This window comes from Xiphophorus couchianus, chromosome 24, assembly GCF_001444195.1.
Source record: "Xiphophorus couchianus chromosome 24, X_couchianus-1.0, whole genome shotgun sequence".
Lineage (NCBI taxonomy): Eukaryota > Metazoa > Chordata > Actinopteri > Cyprinodontiformes > Poeciliidae > Xiphophorus > Xiphophorus couchianus.
Genome location: NC_040251.1, coordinates 12,639,165 through 12,660,530, shown reverse-complemented (window position 1 = coordinate 12,660,530; position 21,366 = coordinate 12,639,165). Strand labels below are relative to the sequence as shown.

The 21,366-nt window shown below is 37.9% G+C and overlaps 1 protein-coding gene and 1 long non-coding RNA gene across 4 annotated transcripts in view; one reads left to right on the top strand and one right to left on the bottom strand.

Moving 5' to 3' along the window:
- Positions 1–17,276, top strand: part of prickle3 (prickle homolog 3) — a 33,750-nt gene extending 16,474 nt beyond the window's left edge. For 2 of the 3 annotated variants that reach the window (XM_028011397.1, XM_028011396.1), the window contains exons 3-11: positions 8,585–8,768; positions 8,945–9,058; positions 9,432–9,569; positions 9,874–10,077; positions 11,233–11,419; positions 13,616–13,942; positions 14,023–14,316; positions 15,206–15,559; positions 16,487–17,276. In XM_028011397.1, the coding sequence (XP_027867198.1) occupies positions 8,585–8,768; positions 8,945–9,058; positions 9,432–9,569; positions 9,874–10,077; positions 11,233–11,419; positions 13,616–13,942; positions 14,023–14,316; positions 15,206–15,559; positions 16,487–16,923 (2,239 nt within the window). In that variant the 3' untranslated portion in view covers positions 16,924–17,276. Of the gene's footprint in view, positions 1–4,006; positions 4,205–8,584; positions 8,769–8,944; positions 9,059–9,431; positions 9,570–9,873; positions 10,078–11,232; positions 11,420–13,615; positions 13,943–14,022; positions 14,317–15,205; positions 15,560–16,486 lie in introns of those variants that run through there. The other variant, XM_028011398.1, reaches the window with a different exon arrangement.
- Positions 1,096–16,479, bottom strand: LOC114141007 (uncharacterized). Its single transcript, XR_003594743.1, has 3 exons — positions 16,323–16,479; positions 4,076–4,078; positions 1,096–1,107 (listed from the first exon to the last, which is right to left on the bottom strand). It is a non-coding gene; the product is annotated as an uncharacterized LOC114141007 (long non-coding RNA).
- Positions 17,277–21,366: the final 4,090 nt, after the last annotated feature.

Below are 21,366 nucleotides of genomic sequence, written 5' to 3'. Positions count from 1 at the left end.
TTTAGTCCAGACACTTCGCTATCATATTTGCAGTTGAGGTCACTGTATGAACGTTTGAGCCGAGTCAATTCTTCCTGCAGAAGTTTCTCGTTGTCTTGCAGGAAAGCGATCTTATGTGACATTTCTAGAAACATATCGTCCTTTTCAGCTCTCAGGTTCTCCAGGAGCTGTTGTTCCTCACTGAGCCTCGCTTCATTTGTGTATCGGCCTCCTGCCTCACCAGAGCATCGTCTGCTTCATACGTGAAGCGCAGCTCCTCGTAGTAAGTCTGAAGTTGGTCCAGTTCTTTTTGGAGAGCCTCTCTTTTCTCTCTCTCAGCCTGTATTCCAGCTACAGACGCTTCCCGGCTGAAGAGGTGGGCCACCTTTAACTCCTCAACCTCTTGCTGCAAGGTCTTCTTCTTCATATCTTTCACATTGTAAAATTTGGAAGCAATGTCTGTAGCGTTAAGGTCTGCTGGATCACTGAACTTCTCTTCTCTCTCTACTCTCTCTAGTTCCCTCTTTGCCTCATCAGCCTCGTTGATAAGCCTTTCTCTGAGAGCTTCTTGCTTTTTTAGCAACAGAAAACATCAATGGCTGAAGACTTTTGTACTTTATTATTGTAATTTAGCTGTTGATTATTATGACATATGTGAAGTTTGGTTGTTTTACTTCAGACTTTTTTCCTGCTCCTTTAATGTATATCCAGCTGGTTGGGTCTGTGGGCAATCTGATCCTGTCACTCAGATTAACCAGATTAGGCTGAGGAAGCCGCCATCTTTACCGCTCTCCATCCGCCACTTTTCTGTTTTTCAGTCTCCACCACTCTCTGAACCGCATGGTATATTTGGAGTCCTTCACAAAAGTATTGATACGCCCGAAAATTTCTCAAGAACATTAATTCATTTCTTTTGGATTTTATGTCATCAACCAAACACTAATTAGTTCTTAATTCTGACATAAAAGGACATTCATTAATTGTTTATGTAAATACTTTGAGCTAACCACTCTTAATCTGATACCCCTAAATAAAACCCAGCACAACCAGCAAGTTTTAGAAGTCAATAATCAGTAACTAGTGTCAACCTATGAGTAAATCCAGAGTTTTTACGCATCCTTAAAAAGTCTCAAACTTGTGTTTAAAGTGTCCCCTTAAAATGTCTTGAATTAATTTTTTTTTAAAATCTAGTTTGACCTTTAATACGTAAATCGCAGATCTGAATTTTTGTTGTGGTAGGATTATTCCTTTGAGTTGCACACAGACTTGAGGCAGTTGCGGCTATTGCTAAATAGCTGCTAATATAACCTTGCTAACTAGCTAGCTAGCTTGCTAGCTTTTTTACCCCTGTCATGACTAAATTCAAATTTATCGCTTGTTCATCTTAGCCATTAGCTCATGTCTGTTGCCAGCCGATACTATTTGCATTTTTTCTTTGTAAATTTCTCTGTGTATCTTAAATAAATCGTCTTAAAAGTCTTAGATTTGAGTTGCTGAAACCCCGTAAAATGAACGAAGGTAAATACAGAAAAATCCTGTCTGAGCTTGAGATAGTTAGCAAAGAAAAATGTGCAAAACATTTATCTTCTAGATCTGCAAATCTGTTGCCAATTAAAAAAAAAAATACATGTAGTTGCAATTGTAGTGAAAGGGGAGTTTCACAAACTATTGACCTTTGGGAGCTGGGTAGAAAATTCACAGTTGTAAAATAAAGTAAAACTGAGTAAAATTTTCCTTCTGCTTTAGAAATGTGCTGGTCTGTCACATCAGATACCAATAAAATATACAGAGGTTTTTAAATGTAGCAAAATCTAAACAGGTTTGAATAAATATAAAATAAATGTGAAATACACTAAATTATATGTAAAATAATGTAATTTAAGAATATTTTAATAAACTAGTCTGTCATGAATTGGTCCAAATAGTAGATTTTTTATTACTTTTTTAAAGTTTCTTCAGTAAACATCAAAGAGAATGATGAACAAAAAAAGAGAGATAAATATATATTTTTTTATTTTATATCATGAAACAGTTAAATACAGTTATATTCCACCTCCAGTTGCTGCAGGTTTAACATAATGCACTTTTAGTTTATGTTGTTTCATTATGCATTACAGACAGATTAGAAAATAATTTCAGGTTAAACGACAGAGACGGATATCCCGCTTAGCCACGTCCGATCCAGCAGAACGAGCCACATGAACGTTATTAAATGATTGAGATCGATGGGGTCAGTTTTTAGGACCTCAGAGTCTGCTTCTAATTTCATCCTCCTTAATAATCAATTGAGAGTCACACCTTCGCTGGCGGAGAAGATCCTCCAAGAGACCACAGGCTCAGCTGCTGGCGCTGGCTGAGCGGGAAGCGATCCATCTTCATCCCGGGCTTTTCCAGACACATCCTGATCTGAGGTGGGGGGCAGATGGTGCTTCCGCTGCCCGGCGGAAAGTGAATTGAGTTACCGCTGACCCACAGGTCCCCCACCATGCTTCAAAAGTGATCAAAGTCACCAGGAGCTATTAGTTTCAGTCGCCATGTGGCAATTAGTCCGTCCCTTATTAGTGGCAGGGAGTTAACGGGGCAAAGCCCATCTGTTGGGATCCAGAGCTGAGGCGCGTTTACCGTCGTCCCCCTGCAGTTTCTCTCAGTTTCAGATGAACACAAAGAGGATTATTATGTAGCTGCTACTGGATGTTCAGCTAGATTTTATCACTGTTTACTGACTTAAATATTGAGGATAATTACACTTCAAAAACACAAACGCTTATCAGTTTCTAGTGCAAATATCTTAACATAACAAAATTGACATAAAAGTAGTTTGTCAGTAAGTTATAGGAGCTGGTTTTATGTAAATATTTCCTTAATATTGATTGAAAAACATACAAGTTCCACTAGCAAATTAACTCACTTTAATGAGATATTTTTCTTATAAGTCAGATAATCTGCCAGTGGATTTAGTACATTTCTGTCAATATTAAGGACTAACTACTCAAAACCAGCTCTTATATTTAGTTACTTGTAAGTGTCTCAATAAGCAATAGATCAATTAATTACACGCTGAATTAAAATTAGCTCCTTAATTTCCATTCTGATGATTAATATTTTTTAAAAGGTAATTTGGTTCACAGGGATACAATAATCCATTTTATTCATGGTTTTGGCTGGAAGTGGTTTTTATTTCCATTTTGTTGTGTTTTGTTTTAGATACTTAAAATATCTTTGCTCTTTTCAAAATTAAAGTTTAATCGCAATCATTTCTGGGGCAATTTATCATCCAGTAAAATTTGTAATCATGACAGGCCTAGTTGTAAATTAGTTTTGTTTTATTTTTTGAGTGCTAAGAAATAAAACCACACTAAAAATACTTCATAAGATTTTGTGTTTTTGCAGCGTAGCATCAGACAATTGGTTCAAATTACTTCTTTTTTGTTGACAACCTGTTTAAATTGTGCTGATTTGATACTGCAAGTAAAAAAAAAAAAGAAAGCTTCAAAGTGATTTGCATGTTTTGCCTAAAATGAAAGCAGACATTATCTCTGTGGTTTTTAATCCTCAGTGAGTGGACGTCAGAGGTTTGTCGTGACTTTCCAGGGACCGTTTAATATTTCTCCAGAGATATTTTGTCGTCATGTTTGGCCATCTTGATCTCATAACGCGACAGATGCTGAACAGCACGGCGTTGCTCACTGGCTCAAAATCCGCAGCTCTTATTTGTATGATTAATAACGGCACCGAAGCTGCAGCCGTCCATCTGTTGTGAATCAGCTGCAGCAGTTTAGTCACAAAAAGAAAAACAGTCACTTCACTCTTATTATTTTCTAACATTTCAACTCAAGGCTTACTGTAAATATGTAGAAACCTCAGCTGATTACTTGAGCTTTCCCAGTTTTGAATCGGTCAGTAAAATTGCTCCTGCTCATAAAAAGTTGAGATGTGTTTTGATTTGGGTGGCACAGGTGGTTGTATCTGATGAGTCAGAGCCATTTGTTTGCTCTCCCACACGGGATGGAGGAGGGTGGGAGGGTTGGAGAGAACATTGAAAAGAGACGCTCACTCAGAGAAGATCCCACTTGGACAGGAGCTGCCGTAGAGCGACGTCCTCTCACAGACAGGACACAGAAACTGGACGGTAAAGAGAGCTGTAAGAGTCAGCTGATCAGGAGAAGTCTGGATGGACGGCATCGACACGCTGGATGGGACTAACTGGTCATGATTGTCACACAAGGTAACTAACTTAGACTGGATGCTTCAACAGTAATTACCTATTGAGGCGACGGTCGTTTGAAGATAAAAGCTAATTTATGTCTTAATTATGTGTTTGCAATGTCTCTAGGCCCATAGTGTGGTGTCAAGTTTCTTTATTTTCTCGCAAAATTTGGTAAACATGATGACCAAGTGGAGCGTTCTGCTAAGATTAGAGACAAACTAATCAGGCTTTTCCTGGCCAATATAAGTACCTGACCTGCCAATTTAGTTTTCCACTGATTCTGGCTGCAATTACGCTACAGAAAAGATACAAAATGACATGTTTTTATTAAAGATGCTGTAGTTGTGTATTAAACAAAATGAAGGAATTAAGATTTTAAGATGTATTTCACCAGACGTTATCTATTACTTTCCTGAATTAAGGAAAATGGGTGTTATTTATTTTTAATTATTTGTGTGTTTATTTATTTTTTATTTTATTTCCTTTATTTAACCAGTTAAGCCCCCATTGAGATCCAGATCTCATTTGTAAAGAGGGACCTGTTGGTTGGTGCTTTTATAGACTGAAAATGGTGGAAGTGTTTACTTTTGAAGTATTTATTTATTTTAAGTTTATTTGGTAGGGACAGACACACATCGACATAGACAAACTGAACAAAACAGCAGTCCCATGTTTGCGTCATAGTGCAATAGCAACAGCTAATTCGCAGCACTTGGCCCTATTTAACAAATAGAAAAAAATATTGCTGATCAAGGGTAAAATTGGCCGATTCCAGGATTTAAACAATTGATTGGTGAAGTTCTAGTTATGTCTGCAGTGCTAAATATTACATACACCAAATATTTACATTTTAAAAAGACATAACCTTTTTTATTGTCTGGTATTAAATCTGATTAAGCTTTACCTGTTGTAGGCTAAATAGGACGACTGAAATTAACAGGTCGATCTCTATAACAAAGGGACAGTTGGTGTTATAATAATGTTTGATGTTGATACTATTGTAGTTTCGGACTCTTCTCTGGTTCTGTTGGATCCATGTGATGGTGCCACCTGCTGCTGGTTTAAGGCATCGTCTTTGGTTACAGTGTTTAGGAATGCTGCTGGTGTAACTGGCTGAGACGTGGTGCATTTACCACCTGTCCCATCATGTCACATCTTTAACTGGCCCCTTACCACCAGTAGCTAAGCACTGTGTAGCTAACTCAGCTGAATTGGTTTCAACAATTCAGGGTTCTGATCTCAAACTTTTCCAACAATATTACGTCACGGGAAAACATTATTTATATAAAAATAACAGATTTTCAATTAATTGTCGATTAATGGTTTATTAGATTGAAATGAAATCAGATCGATTAACTGATAACGTCCGCTTAGACCTGCTTTTAATGTCGTAGTTTGGACGCCATCCAGCAGAGGGCGCCGCTGGGCATCCATAAGCATCAACAAAGATGGCGGATAACAGGAAAGATAAAATAGGGTCCGGTATGGGGTTCAAGCTGTTCTTTATGCGGTGCGTTTTGAAATATAAGTTTAATATTTAAGTTTCATGTTAGTAGCGCTCATTTAGATGAGCTCCGTGACGGAGTAGCGTCAAGTTTATCAACCAAAAATTAAAGATGTGCCGTGAAGGCGAGGATGTGACGGCAGAAAAGCGGTTTCTACCAAAGAAAAATTGACATGATGGGGGGGAAAACATGATGATTTTGAGGGCCGGCGTGAGTTAATTCACTTTACGAAGCAATTTTTTTTAACATTCTCTCTGTTTCATATATTATTTTGTGATATTTTTTCACATATTATTTAATATTTTATTTTTTCTGTTCAGCAACCTACGGTTAACATTTTGTTAGATTTTATATAAAATAATAATGATAACATTTTTTTGTTGTTTTTTTTTTTAATTTAGCATATGAAAAATGTAGCCCCTCGTGTTTTGGAAAGATGATCGTACATCTTGATTTTTAGGAAAGTGACCGCTTATCAAGTTATCCTTAGTCAGTCGATAAGATCAATCAAATCTAGATTAACTCAATAATCAATGAATTCTATCCCATATTAATATCTCTGATTAGATCATTCTAAACTTCTTAGCATTTAGTTCCCGCAGCAGCAGTCACTAGCATCTCAAAAAGAGCGCATTGTAAATAAATCCATTGATTAGAGGAGTAGTAATCTGGGGTTGACCAGTGGTCTTGTGTTTCGGTACACCAGCTTTTTGGCTCCTTGGGGGTTGGGTGCTCACATAAAGCTTTGTGCCGTACGAACTTGAGCCACAAGTACCAGCTGGCAAGCTGTTACGCAATCACAACAGAAACATAAAGTAAAAGCTGCGCATGGACACACTGTCACACCCACGCTTCGCTTCCAGCCCCGGGCGCTTCATTCTGACTCCACCAGTCCCACACACAAGCACGCAGTAACACCCTCCTCCAGATTGAACGCGATGCAGTATGAGGACAAGATGGTTGCAATATGAGGCAGAGGGAGATTAGAACTGTCCCGGATTGACAGGCGGGCTTATGTCAGTGACCTCGTTTTGCTGCTTGCTTGTCACAGATGTGCTGGTCCTGATGCAGAGGCTGCAAGATGTCAGGCTGAGGAGGGCGTGAACTCAACGGAGGTTCCTGTAAATTATCTGGATGTTGGGTTCTTGTGAGATTTGCTTACTTGTGTTCAAACTGACAGCAGGAGGTCTTGGTTAGTCAGCATGAAAAAATGCTTGTGCTGGGTTTGTGACGTAACGTCTCCTGCTTGGTGCCTTTGTAAATTACACGGTTGAAAGCGGAGGGAGTGACATATGACTGCGATGAGAAACGTATTACTTACAGAGTTTCTTTGGCTCTGTTTTAGCAACTGGAAGGAAAGCTTAATCTTTAAGAGTGTTAATTTGTTCCAGTTTGAATAAATACAATGCCTTGTTAAGGTAGTTTTAATCACTGACATTTTAGTGTTGATCAACTACCAACTTTAAATTTTATTGGGATTGGTTCTAAAAAAAATTATTCAATAAAAGATGCAGACAAGTGCAGAACAGGTTTATCTGATTTGTTTGCCTTTATTAGAGAGTGTCAAGAAGAAGCCCCATATGCAGGCCATGCAAAGACCCAAGACTTAGACCTGAACATTCAGAGCCAAATAAAGACAGTTACAAAGTCGGCCTTTGTAACTGCCGACTTTAAAAAGGACTAGAAATGTTCTAGTCCTAAATCCTAGAACATTTCCAGGATTAAAGGACTAATGTCCCAACAAGTTCTAGAGGAACTCATTCATGTGCCTCTAATCTGGAACAAACTTCCAGAAAACTGCAAACATGCTGAAACACTGAGTTCCTTTGAATCAAGGCCACAAAAATTTTCCTTCAATAAACAAGTGGAAAATCATTAAGTGTTTCAACCGGTGATCATTTTCTCTTACCTTGCCACTGCATATTAATTTGTTTTTTTGCTTGTTTTATTTTCCTTCTCATCATGTGACACTCTTTGAATTATTTTATTCCTAAAAATGCACTATAGAAATAAAATAGCCCAGTCCAATGAGAATAAAATTGAAGTATTTGGCCGACGCAAAACACTTTGTGTGTTGGTAAAAATTACACTCTGAACAGAACGTATCAGCTGTGAAACATGGTGGCGGCTGTGTGATACTTGGGGCTGCCTTTCCGCAGCCTTTCAGATTTGTCGGCTGATTTGCAAAACTATTTTCAGTCATAACTTAAAGTATGTGCCATTTTAATTCTAATAAGGTTTGACACAGGGAGTATAAATATTAATGCAAGCAACAATTTTTATGTAATTTTATATTTGTCTATTCCATAAAATTCAAGATGTGGAACCAATATTCAATTAGACATCTGAAATTAAAACAAGTTCAGTCATTTCCATTTGTATGATTTATTGTTTTTCTCTTTTCTGTCTCTCTTTCTACCAAAACTGTTCTTCAGTCTGGGGCTTTAGCCTCAACTAGCCATTTTTTTGTTTATTTTTGTTTTGTTTAAAATTCATAATAAATTTTATTTGTTGTTTCTGTTGTTTTGTTTATTTATTTTGCATATTTAAAATGTCTTCCAGTTCCTGTGTTTGTTTGTTATAAATTAAAGTTTATTGATCTTTGAGAATGTGTTCATTATCATTATATTACTTGAAAATGGATTCAAAACCACAATATTATCATTTATCGCAATAATTTATGGGACAATTTATCACAAAACTGTGTGGCAGAAATACAATTTTATTACTTTTTTTTTCTCCAAAGAAGAAAGTAACGGGAGAACTCATAAATATAAGATTTGTCAAGCATTAAAAACTTTGCTTCTTGCATTTCAGTACTTGAAGCAACATTTGACGTTGAATGGAAACATCTGATCGTAAATCAGTTTTAAGACCGTCTCCGTCTCCACAGGAAGATCTGCGTGCACTGCAAGTGTGTGCGGGAGGAGCATGCGTTGCAGTCGGTGCCAGGGCAGCTGGAAAAGATGATGACTAAGCTGGTGTCGGACTTCCAGAGGCACTCCATCTCCGACGACGACTCGGGATGCGCCTCCGAGGAGTACGCTTGGGTCCCACCTGGGCTCAAGCCTGAACAGGTCAGAGACAGGATATAAATTAAACTCAGATGCTCTCCCTCACCTGGACGTGTTCGTACACAGACCCAAATGATTTGATAGGCAGTAATTTAATAAACTGCTTTGTAAGTGGGTAAATTGCTGCCTGTAGTCTCTCATTTCTGCCTCTCTGTGAACAAACTTGTCTCCTGATTCAGGTGTACCAGTATTTCAGCTGCTTGCCAGAAGACAGGGTGCCTTATGTGAACAGTCCGGGGGAGAGATACAGAATCAAACAGCTGCTGCACCAGCTTCCAGCTCACGACAGCGAGGTAACGGGACTACAGGCTCCCTTACAGGCAGAGAGACTCACCTGGTCAGCTCTGGAACACACAGAGTTACAGAAGCAGCTTCAAAACTGCAGCTAATTTTAGGAAAAAGGCTGAAAAAACACTTTACTAGTTGGAAGATGAGTGGAAAATATAAAAATTACATACGTCTGTCCGTTGTTTTCCATCCATCCTTTCTTTCTTTCTCTCTGTTTTTTTATCTGATTGTTTTTTGAAATATCCGAAACTTTGTATTAATCCTGTAAAAAATCTTTCAACGTGTCACTGATTACTGAGTCTGTAAAGCTGCTGCATTCTTACATAAAATGTCTCATAAATCTGTAAATTTCTACTAGTAGTCTCTGTTTTCTCGCAGCCTCAGTACTGCAACTCTTTGAATGATGAGGAGAAGAAAGAGCTTCGTACGTTCAGCCAGCAGAGAAAACGAGATAACTTGGGCAGAGGCGTCGTCAGACCTTTCCCTGTCACCATGACTGGGGCCATCTGCCAGCAGGTGCACAACATTTACATCATCATGATCATATTTCATAACCAGAGTTAATCAACGCTCAGATTTTCCTTCTCCGGCATTAATGCACAGATGTGAATGCTTATTAAAACATATCGGAACGCTGTAGGCTGACGCTAAGCGTAGCTGCATGTATGTGCAGGTAACGCTTGGAGGCTGCAGCACACACAGTTAATGATCACAGAGCTGCAGAAGCAAATTACTGAGTCCTCTTTATTTGCTAAAGGATACACCACCTCGCTTCCTTCCCTCTGCACCACACCCGACCCAACCTCATCTGTTTTTCCAGTGCGGCAGACAGATCTGTGGTGGAGACATAGCTGTGTTCGCCAGCCGGGCGGGTCACGGCAGCTGCTGGCACCCCCAGTGTTTCCAGTGCTCGTCCTGCAGCGAGCTGCTGGTCGACCTGATCTACTTCTTCCAGGACGGGCAGATCTACTGCGGCCGGCACCACGCTGAGAGGCTGAAGCCCCGCTGCCAGGCCTGTGATGAGGTGGGCGTTTATCCTTTATCAAACATCAAGAAATGTTTCTTCACATGATTACGGCTGCGGCTAACAATCACTTTAGTAATCGATTAATTGATTTTTTCCTATGATTAATTGATAAATCGGGAAAAAATATAGCAGATTCTACAGATTTTTAATTTAACTGCTTAAGCTTAAACTAACTTTTTTATGCAATATTAATCAATTGTTGAGACAATCGATTAATCACGATTAATCCGATTAATCGTTTCAGCTCTAGTGAAATTTGCTGTGATGATAAATTTCAGTTAGTGTATAAGAAAAACTGACTGAGATGTTTTCCTTCCGTGAGAATATCAATAAACATCAGTACATTCAAAATACGATTAAATAAAGTTTCTATAAGTACTTTATTGATACAAATTAAATTACATTTGTTGATGCGACTGATATCCTACAGAAGTTTATGTCAAATAGGAATGTTTTTCAAGAGCAGTATTTATGTTTATGCCACACAGGATTGTTTCAATGTAAGTATATATACAGTATTATTTCAAATGGCTCAATCACTTATTGGTCTGTGAGGTTGATGTAAAGATTGGCTTATCGTTTATACGTTAAACAATGTGTAAAATACAGGATTCTTTTTGTTAAATTGGTGTTTTGACCTCTGACCAGTCAGAGGTGTGTGAATGAGAAACATGTCAAAACATAAAAGTCTGTTATATTTTAGTTTATCTAAAGTACCATGACAAGGTATTACTAATAACAGTAATAAATTATATAATAGAATAGTGACTTGAATCGTATTGTTTTTTTTATCTTCAAAGTCCTGGAAAAGTTTGAAAATGTGCCTTAAAAATGCTTGAAAACAGCTTGAATTTTCCTGGGGAGAAACATGTTTGAACCTTACATCCGTCTCCATTTGATCATAAACATAATTCACTAACCTAATCTCTGTTCATTCATTAAATCTATTTAAAGGTTTATCTGTTAGTCTCTTTCGCCTGGCCGCTCGCTGTGATTTAAGAGATTATTTGACTAAAGGATCTGACCCACAGCGGTTCTGTAGGCTAAGCTCAACCAGAGGGCACTAGGTTGCAATCCACTTCCTGTTTCTGTTTACCCAAACTGTCAGTGTTTGTTTGTTTGTTTACGTACCTGTCCAACCCTTTATTCCAGATCATTCTAGCAGACGAGTGTACGGAGGCAGAAGGAAGGTACTGGCACATGAAGCACTTCTGCTGCTTTGAGTGTGAGGCGGCGCTGGGCGGTCAGCGCTACATCATGAGGGAGAGCCGACCATACTGCTGCTCCTGCTACGAATCCCTGTATGCAGAATACTGCGACACATGCGGCGAGTCAATAGGTACAATGCAGTTCTACTCAGTTCAATTCAGAAATACAGTAACGCTTTATGTGACGGGGTGTCATAAGACTGACATGACACTGTCATAAACATATAACACCTATCATGAACATGGAGGAGTCTTTGTGAATGTCTATGACTGTTCGGTCAATAATTACACTTTTAATGCAAAGTTGGCACTTTAATGGACTTTTAATGCAACTTTTGAAGCACTGTTGAACAGCAGTCATACATTCATAAAGACTCCTTTATGTTTATGACAGGTGTTACATCATGTTGATGACAGGTGTTACATCATGTTGATGACAGGTGTTACATCATGTTGATGACAGGTGTTACATCATGTTTATGACAGGTGTTATGTCATGTTGATGACAGGTGTTGTATCATGTTGATGACAGGTGTTATATCATGTTGATGACAGGTGTTATATCATGTTGATGACAGGTGTTATGTCATGTTGATGACAGGTGTTATGTCATGTTGATGACAGGTGTTATATCATGTTGATGACAGGTGTTACATCATGTTTATGACAGGTGTTATGTCATGTTGATGACAGGTGTTATGTCATGTTGATGACAGGTGTTATATCATGTTGATGACAGGTGTTACATCATGTTTATGACAGGTGTTATGTCATGTTGATGACAGGTGTTACATCATGTTTATGACAGGTGTTATGTCATGTTGATGACAGGTGTTACATCATGTTGATGACAGGTGTTACGTCATGTTGATGACAGGTGTTACGTCATGTTGATGACAGGTGTTACGTCATGTTGATGACAGGTGTTACGTCATGTTGATGACAGGTGTTACGTCATGTTGATGACAGGTGTTACGTCATGTTGATGACAGGTGTTACGTCATGTTGATGACAGGTGTTACGTCATGTTGATGACAGGTGTTACGTCATGTTGATGACAGGTGTTACGTCATGTTGATGACAGGTGTTACATCATGTTGATGACAGGTGTTATATCATGCTTATTACAGGTGTTACGTCATGTTGATAACAGGTGTTACGTCATGTTTATGACAGGTGTTACATCATGTTTATGACAGGTGTTATATCATGTTGATGACAGGTGTTATATCATGTTGATGACAGGTGTTACATCATGTTGATGACAGGTGTTATATCATGCTTATTACAGGTGTTACGTCATGTTTATGACATCCTCATGTCAGTCTTATGCATCCCGTCAGATAAAGCGTCATCAAAAAAATGTTATTGATTCAAAAGGTAATTAAATGTTGTAATTCATTAATTCACAGTCATCACAGTGTTATTGTAGACAGTAATGGCTGATTGCCATTTTCCCCCCTTCCTGTTTTTGTTTTGTTAGCCTAAAAGAAAATTAGACAAAATGTGATTAAATCATCCTATGTGATTTTATTGTGTGTATATTTCTAAATGTATAACTGATAGGAATTTATAGAGGGTTCCTGCAAATTTTGGAAAGTATTGCATTTTCTTGTAGAGAAAAAAACAAAAAAAACAAAATTTATTTTTATTTCATTTACATCCTTTATTTGATTTGCTAAATCATAATGCAAAAATCTAGGGATGTATGTATTTAATCTTTTGTCATTATTAGACCTGCAAAAATTCAGTATGAAAAATGTTAGATTATTTTTAAGTATTTTTGTTCCTCCATGTTCTAAGAGAGAAAGAAAATCTAATACTGTTTATTAAACGGGTATTAGATTTAGATTTTCACAATAATTTATAACTTAAATATTTATAATTTGCTAAATCACGTTTCGAGTTTAACAGGATTACAGTTTTGAAAACTCATGGAAAACTACGTTAAAGTCAGGTTGCTGTACTAACGATTAATTAATTACTAAATTAGTTGGTGCTTATTTCAATAATGGATTAATCCGATTAATCGTTTCAGCCCTAAAAATCCTAAATGCAAATATTTTTTCGTAAAGGTTTAACCTTATTACTGCCCTAAGCATGTTGTTTTTCAGAAAATTTGATATTTTAGAGTCTCTATACTCTAATTAACGATTAATTGATTACTAAATTTGTTTCTTTTTTTTCAAAATCGATTAATCATGATTAACTACGATTAATTGTTTGAACCCTAGCCTCTTGTAATGCCTAAAAAACTGATTTATCTTTCATTTTCAATGAAAATACTTATCAATGCAGCAGATAATCACCTGAAAGTCTCTCCTCAGGTATTGATCAAGGCCAGATGACGTACGAGGGTCAGCACTGGCACGCGGTGGAGTCGTGTTTCTGCTGCGCCCGCTGTCGGCTGCCTCTGCTCGGCCGACCCTTCCTCCCACGCGGGGGTCTCATCTTCTGCTCCAGGTCCTGCTCCCTGGGCGACGACCCCAACAACTCGGACTCCTGCGACTCGGCGCTGCAGAGCAGGTCTCCCCATCACGGCAGGCAGTGGGGGACGCTGGAGAGGATGCACTGCAGTTCCCCTCTGCAGCCACCAGAGGGTGTCAAACACTCTCCTGCACAGGACTGCATTCACACCGCAGTGGAGAATAGAGGTGAAAACTACTGATTAGGCATTAAAGTGTGAGAAAATTAGCTGTTTTTGTTAAATATTTATGTGATTTGCTTCCTTCAGGGCTTCACTGCAGCGCTCCAGTTCAGAATGAGGCTCCGTCACACACCGGCCATCCTCATCCAAGAGTCTCCTACTCGCCTCTGCCTCACATTCACCTGGGAAACGGCTGGCCCAGCGACGTTCCACATTACAGTCTGCTGCCAGGGGACAGTAGCGTAAAACCGCCAGCCACTGGTATCCCATTGCAGGAGGAGCTGAATGGAAATACTGGACTAACTGGAAGTAATTCAAGAGGAACCTCCACCAACAAAGACTGCAGGAACTGGGTGGAAAAGACAAATCAGGCAATGCAAGGTAACAGAAACCCCTGTGGGAGACTGAGGAAGGATTTGGCCTCTTCCCAGAACCAGACTGAACTTTTAGGTTTAGAAAGTCTGGCTCAAATCCACCTGTGGATTTGGAGTGGCCTAGTCAAAGTTCAACCTTGACTCTAATTGAGATAATGTGGCATAACTTCAAACTGGCTGCTCATACTTAAAATGCCTCTGGAGTTAAAACAATTCTGTTAACTAGAGCGCGTTAAAAGACCGAATGACATCCTTTTTTTAAAAAATCAATGTGGCGTCTCTTTCCTTTCGTTTGGTCTCTGATCCGAACGTCACAATTAGCAATAAATCAGTTAATCGCATGATAAGCTACAATGATAAGAGGTACTTTCCTTTAATATTATTGAAAAGCCGTAATTTTTAGACACAATGCAAATATTTAAACCCAGTATGAAATAGTTAGTTTAGCCTTCCTGACACGTTTCCCCGTCTGAATGATTATTGTTTTTTAAATTTTGTTTAGAGAGACTTGTTCCCGTTGTTTTGTTGGTTTATTTTGGATATTTAAAACGCTTCCAGTTCTGGTGTTAAACAAAATTTTATTTTTAAATTTTGAATAGTGTACTCACATTAGTATAACATTATTACTATAATAATAATTATTATTACATAATGTGTACTAGATTGAGTTAATTGGTATAATTATTTATTATTACTACTACTAATAATAGTATTATTAATAATTATTATTAATAACTATAATTAATTATTATTGTTATTATTATCATCGTTAATTTTAATAATATTGTCATTTTGAAAATGTCCTCAAATTGACAATATTTATAATTTATCTAAATCATTTCTTGATTGTCGCCACACCAGGCCTATTCTCTGATTATTCCCTCTTTTCTCCTCAGACACGCCGCCTCCATCATCAGACAGCTCCCCCGTCCTCCCACCTCCTCTGCCCATTAAGTCCCGGGACCTGATGCCGCGGGACGCGTCCCCTCTGTCCCCGTCCCATCGGAAGGACCAGCCCCCTGAGTCGCCTCCTCCGCTGACACGCAGCGGCCAAGCCAGAGTCAGCTTCAGGGAGCCGATCAGCAGCAGCTACTCTGTAGAGGAAGACGACGATGAGGAGGAGGAGGAAGAAGAGAGGCTTCAAGTCACCGTGGAAACCAAGCCAACTGAGGATGACGATGGTGAGGTGGCGGGTTTTGGAAGCAGGCTGCATCTTCAGAGAGGCATCCCACCACAGATGGATCTACTGGGTAAGCAGAATCCCTGGTGGTTCTGTGTTGGCTGAGGTGTACCGGTACTGGTGTACTGGTTTGCTAAAAATTAACTTCAGACTCACTTTTAACTTTTCATATTTGGTCAAATTACAACTCCAGGTCTTTTATTGGGATTAAGACACAAAGACTTCATTTCATGTTTTTGCTTCCAAAACAACAAAATATATAGTCTTAAAGTATTTTTGTATTAACTGTTGATAAATGGTTTATTAGATTAAAATTAGTTCCAATCGATTAACTGATAACTGTAGTGTTGTAGTTTGGACGCCATCCAGCAGAGGGCGCCGCTGGTCATATTTAAGTTGCTGTTGATACAGAATTAAAGATGGAGGAAAGATAAACAGTCCGAACAGAGTCCGTTTTTAGGTGCTAAATGCATTTTTATTATTTATTCATAGTATAATTTTACAAAAAATCAATCAGACTGAAATAGATTTTTAACATTTTTAATTGATTCTGAATTCCCAGGACCAGGAAATGTGATTCCCTATAGAATCCATTTTTTTTTCTCCATCTCTAGAAGGTTTTGATTAATTTTAGGCTGGTCACAATTGATTGAGAAGTTATTGCAATAAATGATTATATTGTTGTTTTGAGACCATTTAATGGCTTAATCATGCAAGAATACACGCTCAAAACTCAATAAACTTTAAATTCTAATGAATATTTGACATTGAAACTAAAAAGAAATTAAATATCCAAAATAAGTAAACAAAATTGTCCTTGAAGAAAACAGGACTGGTTGAGACCAAATCACCAGGCTGAAGACTTTTATCATCCAGTTTTTGGTAGAAAGAGAAAAAAAACGATAAATAATTCAAGTTGAAACTATTGAGTTCGTTTTAATTTATCAAGCGATTAATTCATTACAGGCCTATTTAATTTCTCCTTTTCCCCGATTAGACGGCTCTTCATATCATCGTCATCACCTGAAGCGCGGTTGGGGCCGCTCGCGTACGTCCTCCGACCCCGTCCTCCGTCCGGGTTTGGAGCGGCGCCAGTCCGACAGACCCCGGCTCGACACTCTGGACTTGAAGGCCGAGAGCCGGAGAGACGCACGCAGCTCCTGCAGCATCCCCTCCCTGAGCCTCCAGCAGGGACCCTACAAACACGAGGACTGCTGCTCCACCTGCTCCTCCTCCTCCGAGTCCGAGGAGGAAGGCTTCTTTCTGGGGCAGCGGATCCCTCTGCCGCCGCAGCTTCGGCAGCCCGACGACGGCCCGGCCGGGCGGGCCGAGGAGATTCTGGAGATGCAGAGAGACCGCGGCCTAAGAGGCAGCATCCGGCGGAGACGAGCTCAGAGCGCAAAGGAGAAAGATAAAAACTGCGCCGTGTCCTGAAGCTGACGGCGAAAGCTACTGACCATTTTTCCTCCTTTACTGCAAAACTACAAAATATTACCAAGTATTTCTGGTCTAGTTTCTAACCCAGATGTCTGAGTAAACTACAATTAAGACAAAATTGACTTACAAGTAGCTTTTCAGCAAAATACAGGAGCTTGATTTAATCAATAATTCACCGATACACTTGTTTCACTTCAGATAACGATACAGATAAGTGAAGTTTAGTATCGATTGATACAGAAAAACAGGACTGAATTGACTTACTTTTTTTTTTTCTTAGTGTTTTTCACACCTGATAATCTGGTTGATTTGTTTTGATTATGGACCAAAATTGCAACATTTGTTACATTTTCAGCTGCTGTGGTTTGATTTCATGGTTCACGGTGTCAAACAAACCAAACCCTTTGGAAAACCTGTTCCCCTCCTCACCTGTGGGGGCGCTGCAACAGGAATTACTGAAGGAAACGACACAAAAAACCTCTGAAGAAGACACAGTGTAACTTCCTCCTTCTTTCTAGACAAAGATTGACTAGCATCAGATTTTAGCGGCTGTAGGATTTCTGGTTTGTCTTTGGTAAAAGCCCACAAGTCATTTCTCCCACTAGCATTAGACTGAATTTACTTTGGTTATATTACCCAGAATGCCCTGTGCTGTCGTCTGCTTTCTGCTTTTGGAGTGGTTTCCGGCCAGCTTGCACGCATCAATCAACTGGGATAAAAACCAACGTAAAATAAACGACAAAGAAACTGAAACTAACTAAAACTGTAGGTTGACGACTTTGGTCAAACATGTAAAAATAAACTGCAACAAACCTTTCAAATGGTTCAGAAAGTGCAGCTAATAATTCTAAATATAATGTGAAATAAATAATAATGCATAGAATTACACTGGATAGATCTTCCCTAGTAGACACAATATCTAATACAGATGTCAATGTAGATCGCTCAATATTAAGAAATTATTGACTTAAAACAAACTCCTGTATCTTGCTGAAAATGATTTGTAAGTTAGTTTTGTCTTATTTCCAGTGTATAAAGATATTTATACTGGAAGCTAGACCTAAAATGCTTTGTTGTGATTTTGCAGGCTGGTTTCTGAGGGGGATGTCAAACCACAGCCTGTCTGCTAACACAGTGAGGGAAACGCATTATACCTCAGAATGAGGCTCCACCGAACCTCATGCTTCTGCGGCTGGTCTTTATATGACGTTACACTGCAAAAACACAACATCTTACCAGGTATTTCAGGTGAACTTTCTAGAGCAAATGTCTTGGTACACTAGAAATACGTTTAACTAACTTACAAGTAAACTTTCACCAAAAAATAGGAGCTTGTTTTAAGTAGATAATTCCTTAATATTTTCACTAATAAAACATTTTTCCTGTTATAAATGAAATTATCTGCCAGTAGAACTAGAACTTTGTCATCAATTTTAATTAATTATTGACTTACAAAATTCTCCTATATTTTGCTAAAAAGTTACTTTTGTCTTATTCCAAGTGTACCAAGACAAGTACAATAGAAACTCGACCAAAAATACTTAGGACTTTGTGTTTTTGCAGTGCACATACACATGCAAAGCCTTTAAATAAATTAATCTTTTACTGAAGCTTCATCACTTTAAATGAGAATATTTAGAAAACACAAGCACAGTTTTAGTTAATTTAGTCAGTTTTGAAAAAAAATCTCCTGTTAAGAAATAATTATTTTGAATTTGTATTTAACCCTCTTGGCCAATAGGTTCAACGTCTTTGGCAATTCCTCTTTGCTCTTTATACGTCCTTAAAAAGTCTTAAATTCTTTTTTTTAAAAAACAACAAAAAACCCCAATAAAAATTTAAGGCCATAAAACGTCTTAAATTCATACAAATAGTAAGTTGGCTTTAAATATTTTTGGCAGGACCGTTTTTTTCTTTGCATTCTGCAATTCAATGTGGTTGAGGCTATCGCTAAGAAGCTGCTAATACACCTTTGCTAGCTAGCTAATGTTTTTGCATTTATTGTAGATAAGTGCAAATTTATTGCCAGTTGGCGGGAAGACGTTTGCACATTTCTGTCTTAAAAATCAGGTTTTGCTGACTCAAATTTAAGACTTTTTAAGACCATTATTACTGACATTTAAGGGATTGCTTGGGGATGCTAAAAACCGGCCAGGTTTCTACACCCAATTCTTCTGTTTTTCGAGTTAGATTCAATGCTACTGCAATAACAGATGAATTTATTTTAAGGCTTTTGATGCGTCTTTACCAGTCGGTGGGGAAATGTGAATGAAACTTGTGGGTGGTGAATGTGAAGTGACCATTTGTTATAAAGACAGACCACAGTGATGCATTACTGTTCTTTAACGTTACATAAACCACTTTCACCTCCGTTTTTAACCAAATATGGGCAGACTAAATTTCTCCACTTGTCATAAAACACATGAAAATGAACAAACACAAAGTTATTCAACTGGAATATTACAGTTCTGATTGTACAGATAGAAAAATACCTGTTTATAATGTCAGTTTTCCCATAATGCTGCCAGTGTATTTCCAGCATTTCATTGCATTTTCTACAAGGCATTTTCATTGCTAAGGTCACAAACTATCATTGAGATCATGAGTGAGTTTTGATCATAAGTGAGGCTCTCCGCTTGAGTCAGCTAAGGGGAAAAAAGACACTTAATCACCCTACTGAGATATTTTCCTACATTTAAAATACTACTACATCAAGCAAAAGGTTGCACATTTTTTTAAAGAAATATCTCAAAATGTGCTCTCTGGAGACATATACATAAATTATTCTTCCCTAATGCTTTGGATGTTTAAAAACACCTCAGCAGGGATGTGCAGTTTGGATTCTTACCCACATGCTTACATATAAATATTTTACCTGCTGTGCCAACATTATCTGACACTCAAAGTAAAATTCCCTTCAAGAAACTTTAAAAACGTCTCTCGTCTTTGGTGAAAGTTTATTTATTTTTATATGTACTCTGTAGACCACTGTTCATTGTATAAAGTGAAGTGAAAAACACATTGACACTTGGCTGTTTTTCTCTGTCTGATTAAATTTGACTAAAACTTTTTGTGTTTGTGTTTTTTTTATATACTTGTAAGTAATTAGCTGAAGAGTAGTCCCAACACTGCATGCATACAAGTAAAATAAAACATTTTAGCTGCAAATATGTGTACATAATGTTTCTTTTTATTACTTTTTCTCTGCATGCTGTGATCGCTTCAAACCGAAGTCAAATTCCTGTTCACACTGTCATGAGTCTGATTTCTTTTTTATGTTTTGTCACGTTACATTAATCCCAGAGTAGTGCATAACTGTGAGGTGGAGGGAAAATTTTACATGGATAAATAAAAGTTGTTTAGGGCGGCACATGTTTCATTATAATTTGAAAAAGACCGCTTATAGTTTTGATGAATATCTACTAAAGAAATGTGTTCTCATGTTTAAAGAACCATAATTTTATTTTATTTTTTAAAACAGAAAGATGCTAAATCTTTGCAACATGAGTGGATAGTTTTTCTCTATGGGATGTTATTTGTTGAAAATGCTATAAAAACTGCTCTAAGGTTTATCTATACTAAATGTCACTAAGATGTAAGCACTTCAAATAGAAGTCAAGTGATTCTATATGGAGCTACATTAGGGCCATGAATTGTTAAAAAAAATCTGAATCTGGAAAAAAGATCTGAAACTGAGAAGTAAATCAAAACTTATTTTTTATTTTCAGTTTCAAAATTATTTTCTTTCAATTTCAAGTCTTTAATTTTGAAAGTGAAGTTTCAACATTATTTCAGTTTCAAAATTTTTCAGTTTTAAAATGTTCAGTTTCAAAACTACTGTTCCAAGATTATTTTTAGTTGCAAAATTACTGTTTTAAAATTATGTTTCTGTCAGCTACAAACTTTTTTCCATCTTACTCATCATAAGAAATAAGTTTTGAACCTTGGGGGGGGGGGGGCGGGAATTCTTTCCAGATTCATGGGGTTATTTTTCTTTTTTTTTTGGACCCAATTTAGCTCCTTAAATTTTTCAGATTGTGACGTGAAAAAATGTCACGTCATCTCATCAACTGGATAACTTTCAGATAAAGTTCACACAGTTTCCTGCTAACTCTTATCAGCAGCAATAATACCTGCTGTACAGTTCAGAGTCCAGTTTGAGTAAAGATTTGCTCTCATTTAACTAAAGCACCAAAATCAACTCATCGCATTAAAATCATGTAGATTTTATTTAATAATCTCATCAGCTGAAAGCTGTTGGTACTCTTTTTTTTATTATTATTTCCGCTCCTTATGTGAAGAACCAAGCCTTTTTCCAGTAAATTACAGGCTTATCTTCTCGATCAGAAATCAAAAACAGTAAGGGAGTCACGTGACCTGAGCCTCCTTCGGGTCATTTCCTTGAAGACGCCTGATTGGTCCAATCAGCCGGGTGGGCGG